Here is an 8,058-nt window from a genome sequence, read left to right as displayed (position 1 = left end):
AACAACAACCGCCATTCGCCACTAAGTGGCGGTGACGTCACCACGACGCTTGTGCCAGACCATGTGCACCTTGAGGCCACGTGAAGTGTCGAACGCCCGCGGGCAGGAGGTCACGGGGCAGACCCAGGTGCCACGGGTCGACTGACTTAGATGACTGGCTGGTGCACCACCTGTGCCCCCTACTGTGTCAACCTGCTGTGCTTTAGCCACCCGGCGCTCCGCTCGTTGTTGTGAGCATCGCTCCTCCGCCCTCCGTTGTTGTTAGTGGGCGACTGCCTCCAACTGCCCAATAGCATCCTTCACGAGCCTCCTCCACAGAGGCCGATCTTGACACCGCTCGTACCAGTCATCAGCAAGTCCACTCAACTCCACGTCCTCCTGTACCACATCACTCCATCTCTTCTCTAGCCCGTGCCGCGCCCATTTAGCCCCCTCGATCCGGACGAACAAAAGCTGTTTCGGCATGCGGTGGCTGGGCATGCGGGCTACATGACCCAGCCAACGTTGCCTTGCCTGCCGGAGGAGCTCACCGATGGGACTTTGCCCAGATCTTTCAAGGATTTTTGAGCTCCTCGCACAATCCAGCCTGGTTAAACCCAGGATGGATCGTAGGCAGGCCAGCCTAAATGTTTCCAACCAGCGAAGATGCTCCATTAAGGGGGTCCACGTTTCGCAAGCGTAGAGAAGGGAGGGAATGACCGTGGCCGAGAAGACCTGAAGCTTAGTGCGGAGCGACAGACCAGGTAGCTTCCACACAGCGTTACGCAACCGATGAAAAGATATTTGCCGCTCGACTGATTCGGAGTGAGACCTCTGCTGTTAAACTGGAGCCTGTCATAAGCACACTGCCCAGGTATGGGAAACTCTCCACTCTCTCCACAACTGCCCCATCACCGAATGGGAGTTGTGGGGGTGGAGTGTCCGATGGTACAAAATATCCATGCAGGTTCTTAGTTTTGGTGGGGCTGATGGTAAAGTCTCAGCAGCAGCGTCTCCAACTCCTCCTCTGAATGAGCAGCTATTACCAAATCATCAGCATACATAACGTGGTTGAGCAATAGGGAGCCATCACTTGACCGCACCCGGGCATCAATCAGCCTCCATTATATCTGTACCAAATGGAGATTCCCCTGGTACAGCTATTGAAGGCTTCATGAACTACGTGGTCAAAATAGATGTTATATAATGTGGGAGCCAGAGGGCATCCCTGTCGCACCCCAAGGTGTACAGGGAATGGCTCTGACTCCCGGCCACGTAGTTTTACCCGGGCCCGCTCACTATCATGAAGGTCCTTAATGATCGTGAGCAGAGGGTCAGGGACTCCAAAAGCACGAAGAACAACCCAGAGCCCAGGTCTACTGATGGTATCATAGGCCTTGACCAGGTCAATAAAGCAGAGATGTAGGTCTTGTTGGAATTCCCTACACCTCTGCTGTAGCAGACGGACAGAAAATATGGCATCTGTGCAGGACCGCCCTTTCCTGAAACCGCATTGGGGCTCTGCAAGCCTCTCCTCAGCGTGCCTGGCAAGGCGATGTTGAATAATCCTTGCCAGGACCTTTCCTGGCACATTGAGGAGTGAGATACCCCTGTGGAACCGTCCAGTGGTCCAGATTGTTGTTATGATGTCATATAGGGCAGTCTGTGCACAAACGCCACCCTCACACACACAGACACAGGCACACGCACACACAGAGACACAGACACACACAGAGACACAGGCACACACACAGTGTGTACACACACACAGTGTGCACGTACACAGTGTACACACACACACAGTCTGTACACAATTCTGTACACAATTCTAGATTTATTGCCTGTCAATACCGAATAGAACCAAAGAGTATAGTCTGTACACACACACACAGTGTACACACAGAAACATTGTGTACACACAGAAACAGTGTGTATACACAGTAATGTCCACGTTGTAGTTGCTGAGCTCACGCACCCAAGGGGTCTCTGTTCAAGAGATGGAGCAATGGAAAATGAATCTAAATCAACTTAAACTCCATCCCCGCTCTGTGACATCACCACTCAGAATGACGTCATCGGCATGAAACGCCGGGGGGAGGTGTGCCTCGCTAGTGACGTCATGTCACCTAGGTATTCACCCCACCCCCGTACACCGCGCCCTTGAGCGTGACGTCACTGAATTAGGCGCCTACTTCAGTTTCGTCTTCTTGCTGTGCTTGTCCCACCTGATGACGATTGCTTGTGTTGCCATCGAAGCGCCCTCATCTATTATTTGTAGCGTAATGTTTAGAATTTGCTACATTTTGACCCAGACGCCAGCATGCAACGACCTACTCGTCTTGAATGACGCAACAATAGTACGGTGTACATACACTGTTGATTTAAAGCTTTCGTGACTGCAGGGATTCATATTCTTGGTTCTTTTGGTAAAGTCACGTAGAAGGGAAACAATAAAATAATAAAAATATAAAACAATAGAATCCTCACGACGTTTCGACTGCAGTTAGAATTTTATTGTTCTTTACCGAAAGAACCAAGATTATGTACATACACTGTTAAGCAGGCGGTGCGTATTTTTAAAAATAGCTTCTTGTTAATACGATGTAACCTGATGCAGGATATTTCACTGCAGTAATTAAATTTTGTTAATATGCCTGTCAATAATTAAGAATGAATACTTGTCTGATTGTGCGTGTACATGTAACATTTTTTCTATGAGTGTCAAACATTGATTAAGTGTTCAAATCTAGATTAAGTGATGTTAGGACAAAGTGTGTGTATGTGTTTGGAAGTAACCATAACTCGGGTGAGACCCGTTGTTCTTGTGATACAGGTCAAAGGGTATTTTTTGTGTTTCACAAAGCATCTGCCTCTGCAGCAACTCATTGTCTTTGAAATAGGGAGCACGCTCGGATCATTCATCAGTTACAAGGCATACCACTTGAAAGTTACACGTATAGGAAGAGGTACATTCTCTACAACACGAATTGTAGTTTTGTCTTACGTGTTGACGTAGATTTTGTCTAACTGGGACTAGAAATGCTCATTGCTGATTGACGTCTGGATGTTCGTACCTATCGGTTGAAGCAAACTCCACTGCTGTTGTTGAGACGCTGTGCACCAATAAGGGTCCAACACATTGACGGCCTTCAGGCCAGGAAAGTCACAACATTTGCACACGAAGGACGCATTCACGCAAGTACCCCATGCTCCGTTTTGAAGTTTTAAAATGAAACATCTTTGAATTGTGTTGTGTTTTGGTTTACATTATTTCTTCATTAAAAGTTCATTTTACATCTGGAAGACTTCGTTGAAAAGGACATTTCGCGTGAATTTTCTCTCCTCGTTAAGTAGACGGCCTTGCCGTGGGTTCGGTTCGATGCGGACTTTCACCTGGTAGGGGATCGCGGGATCGAGATAAGGCGACACGGAGCTGCTGGCCATCTGCAGATCGATTCCAACGTAATCGAATGTCTGTCCCTGCGCCTCCGTCGTTCGCATGCAGGGGGTGCGTGTAGGTTTACAGCGCCCCCTGCAGGAAGACGACAAAGTGCAGCGTTCATCACGGATAAAGTTGTGCGCTTATATTTTAAATGTTATTCTTTTATAAGGTGATGTTGATATCGAAAACTGACACATAGCTGGCATGCCATAAATAGGAAATTAACTCTGCTTATTCGAATCAATGTATTCATATATGTTGATGAACTGTTTTCAAGCAGATTTTGTGTCTCTAACGGCGACTACAGGGACCACGTGATTGTTTAATAATGTCTTTGATTATAACTATAATTGCCTACAATTCGTCATGTGTAGCTTATTAAGACTATAATTTATTTACTACCCAAACTGTATTGACTGGAAAACATAGAGCTGATATTTATTCTTGTTCTTTCGGTAAAGTCACGTAGAAGGGAAACAATAAAATAACAAAAATATAAAACAATTAAATTCTCACGACGTTTCGACTGCAACACAAGCAATCATCATCAGGTGTCACACACAGGCACACACACAGAGACTCAGGCACACACAGAGATACAGGCACACACACTGTGTACACTGTGTATACACAGTGCACACACACACAGTGTACACACACAGTGTATACACAGTGTATACACAGTGTACACACACACAGTGTATACATAAGTGTACACACAGAAACAGTGTGTACACACAGAAACAGCGTGTACACACAGTAATGTCCACGTTGTAGTTGCTGATATCACGCACGCAAGGGGTCTCTGTTCAAGAGATGGAGCAATGGAAAAATAATCTAAATCAACTTAAACTCCATCCCTGCTCTGTGACGTCACCACTCAGCATGACCTCATCGGTGTGAAACGCCAGGGGGAGATGTGCCTCGCTAGGGACGTCATGTCACCAAGGTATTCACCCCACCCCTGTCCACCGCGCCCTTGAGCGTGACGTCACCTCTGCTTGGTCACTGCCGATATGTGTTCCGGTACAATCCTTATTTGGGCAAAGCTACGCCCAGTGACTGGCGGGTCATTAACATAATGTATTTGTGAAAGCCGTCGCGAGTTGATTGGGACGGGTTCAGCACCCACGCCCCCATCCCTCGACTTATGGCCCGGCTTCATTAACATAATTTATTCACTTACGGAGCCGTTCGTGGGAGGGGAGTGTCTTGTACCCCAGGCGTGACGTCATGTCACCTGCAGCTGGCGCGTGACGTCACGAGGTAACAGGAAGCGATCGCTTCACTCTTGCACTGAAATCCGAGGTGAGAAATTTTCATCGTGTTGGTGGTCGTGGTTGTTGTGGTGGTGGTTGTTGTTGTTGTTTACCAAGGTAGAGCCTCGCTCTCTCTCGTAGGGATGTCAGTTGAGTAGCAGCGAGCATGGGAATCGATGTCCAGGTTGGAACTTTACAACGCGGGGCCTAGCCACGCGGGGCCTTGCCTCCTGCCCTCGCCTGATTGCATTCACTTTAATAATCTCGCTTAAGTTTAATTTGTCTTCACCCGGCTCGCCACTTTGTAACTTTGTTTTATTGTAAATATTCACGCAATTTTTATTTTATTTTGTTAGCAGGCCAAGCCCGCTTGAGCTGCTATACCGCTCTTGTTATCAGAAGCGACCTGCCCACAACATCACAAGGTGAGGCTTTGTCAACGTGTGTGAATGTTTTGACTTAAAACTTTGGTGACTGCAGGAATTAATATTCTTGGTTCTTTCGGTAAAGTCACGTAGATAGAAAATAAAAGAAAAATAACATAACAAACGTATAGTAAACAAAGCAAAAAACCCCCCACGTTTTGATTGCAACACAAATGGTCTTTATTTAATGTAATTGTATTATCTGTTATTGTTATTTTCTATCTACGTAACTTTACCGAAAGAAACAAGAATACGTGTGTCAATGTCTATCGGTCAAAGACGCTCAGCGGAGAGACGCGCAAACTCCAAATATACAGCAGGCGTCAGGGTCGGGATTGAACCCACGACTTCCTGTACACCAGGTGAGGTAGTTAACATCTCACCACGGAGAGAGACACGCAAACTCCAGTTAGCCTCGGCTATGTTCGTTGATCCTCAATTACTTGGTGGAGTGAGGAAGCATTCATGCCAAGCAGATGAAGGTGGCCAGGCGTGATTCTAGACACGCCACCGCCTGTTTACCCAGTGACAGTGTACAGTTTGTGTTTGCAGTAACGTCTATTAACTCTGTTGAACACGGACGTTATGGCATAACAATAGTTTATTTTTGTTTTCCTCTGGAACTCTTTATAAGAATGGAAACTGGAGGTGAACAGCACGCACATCCAGCTGAAGTCGGAACTGTTCATCCCAGCATTTAAGGACATCTGAGCCTGGGTTCACACCTGCTTAACACAAATAGTATTGTTTTCAACACCCTTTGCTATGTCAGCTGAATTTAGCTCTCATACATATTCCTTTTGTAGCCAGACAGCTGAAATTGTGTGCTCGGAGTGTTGGGTGAACATTCATTTTGAAGATACGAGGACTTCCAGGCATGTTTATAACCATTTGCCCTCTCATTGTGTGCCATAACAGCCCTGTGATGAATTTGGGAAACGTTTTTACTACATCATGAATATATGAATAAGTATAGACGCGTAAGTCACGTGTTACTGTGTATATATGCATTCCTCTGTGCCTCGATACTGACGTGTAGATGATGTGGATATTTTTTTCTGTCTGCAGCTGACGCTTCCTCCGCAGAATTGGTCTGCTGGAGCAAATGCACTCAGCGCAGCTTGGTATGACAAGGCTCCAATGCGATCGGTGTGCATACAGCACTGATCGGACTGGAAATTTGACACGGCACCAGAGAACACACACGGGAGAGAAACCCTTCAGGTGCACTCTGTGCGGGATGGCGTTTGCACAGTCTCCACATCTTCAAGTACACCAGAGAACACACACGGGAGAGAAACCCTTCAAGTGCACTGTGTGTGGGAAGGCATTTGCATGTTCATCTAATCTTGTAGAACACCAGAGAACACACACGGGAGAGAAACCCTTCAAGTGCAGTGTTTGTGGGAAAGCATTTTCACGGTCACCTGCTCTTGTAATACACCAGAGAACACACACGGGAGAGAAACCCTTCAAGTGCACTCTGTGCAGGAAGGCGTTTGCACAGCAACAACATCTTCAAGTACACCAGAGAACACAGAAGCATCAGAAGAACCACAAGGAGTGGAGTCTGAAATCAGCTTGTGAAAGTCAAAGTGCCACCATGAGCCCATCCCTCATGAAACACGAACCGGAAAAAAATCCCAGCTTGGACACTTTTAAAGTTATTGAGGTGAAATATGAAGAGGTGATGGTGAAGAGTGAAGAAGTGAAGGTGAAATGTGAAGATGAAGATTCAACTCCTAAATGGGACCTTCACATTGATGGAGGCAACGTGAAGCAGGAGGAGTCAGAGCGAGGCAACTCCCAGCAGTTTGTGGAAGTAGAGGTGTTGGTGGACTTCCTCCTAGACAATACAAAGTCAAGTGGAGACCCGGTAGATGTGATGCACCTTTGTCACAGGCCTTTAATGACAAGAATGTGAAGTTGAACACTCAATTCCTAGGTTCAACCTGCAGAGTTAGAGCGGCCAGTCTTTGTGGACCTGTGGGTTGGGTTGATCTTTAACCAGGAGCGAGAGCCAATAAGCTCCCAAGCATTCACTATTTTATCAATTGCATTTATATGGTGCCTGCTTAATCGCCTCTATGTGACTTTACCGAAAGAACCAAGGAGTATGGATCCCTGCAGTCACAAACTTCAAATCAAGATTGTCTCAGCAACTCGGAGTTTTGTATCTCGTTTCAGACACTCGAAGAGCATCCCCAAGTAGCAGCTGCCCCTGTGTGGCACAAGGTGGTGGCCCTGCACCGGCCTGCATGTGAACAAGAGCCTGTCAGTAGGGGGCGTTGGTTGATGTGGCATCTTAGTTGTGGAGTTTGTAGTTAATTTTTCGATTTAAAGCTTTCGTGACTGCAGGAATTCATCTTCTTGGTTCTTTCGGTAAAGTCACGTAGAAGGGAAATAATAAGATAATAAAAATGAAACATAATAAAATTCTCACGACGTTTCGGCTGCTTGCGAACGTCATGAGAATTTTATTTTATTGGTTTATTATTTCCCTTCTACGTTACTTTGTAGGTAATGTTTAGAATTTTATCAATTTTGACCGAGATGCCAGCATGCAAATGCAATAGTACGTTGTACATTCACTGTTAAGTAGACGGTGCATATTTTTTTTTAAATAGCTTCTTGTTAATACGATGTAACCTGATGCAGGATATTTCACTGCAGTAATTCAATTTTGTTAAAATGCCTGTCAATAATTTAGAATGAATACTTGTCTGATTGTGCGTGTGCATGTAACATTTTGTCTGAGAGTCAAACATTGAATAAGTGATGTTAGGACAAAGTGTGTCTGTTTGGAAGTAACCTGTACAGAGAACTCGGGTGAGACCCGTTGTTCTTGTGATACAGGTCAAAGGGTACTTTTGTGTTTCACGAAGCGTCGGCCTCTGAAGCAACTCATCGTCTTTGAAATAGGGAGCACGCTCGGATCATTCATCAGTTACAA

General features: G+C 46.0%; 1 protein-coding gene across 1 annotated transcript; it reads left to right on the top strand.

Moving 5' to 3' along the window:
• The first annotated feature begins 5,034 nt into the window (after positions 1-5,034).
• Positions 5,035-7,832, top strand: LOC142913956 (uncharacterized). Its single transcript, XM_076061083.1, has 2 exons — positions 5,035-5,105; positions 6,174-7,832. The coding sequence occupies exon 2, from the start codon at positions 6,211-6,213 to the stop codon at positions 7,027-7,029; it is 819 nt and encodes a 272-aa protein (XP_075917198.1). The 5' UTR covers positions 5,035-5,105; positions 6,174-6,210; the 3' UTR covers positions 7,030-7,832.
• Positions 7,833-8,058: the final 226 nt, after the last annotated feature.

Source organism: Petromyzon marinus, unplaced genomic scaffold, assembly GCF_048934315.1.
Source record: "Petromyzon marinus isolate PM22_M1 ecotype Great Lakes invasive population unplaced genomic scaffold, UKy_Petmar_22M1.pri1.0 PM_G_Scaffold_27, whole genome shotgun sequence".
NCBI classification, from domain to species: domain Eukaryota; kingdom Metazoa; phylum Chordata; class Hyperoartia; order Petromyzontiformes; family Petromyzontidae; genus Petromyzon; species Petromyzon marinus.
This window is presented reverse-complemented; position numbering and strand designations above follow the sequence as displayed.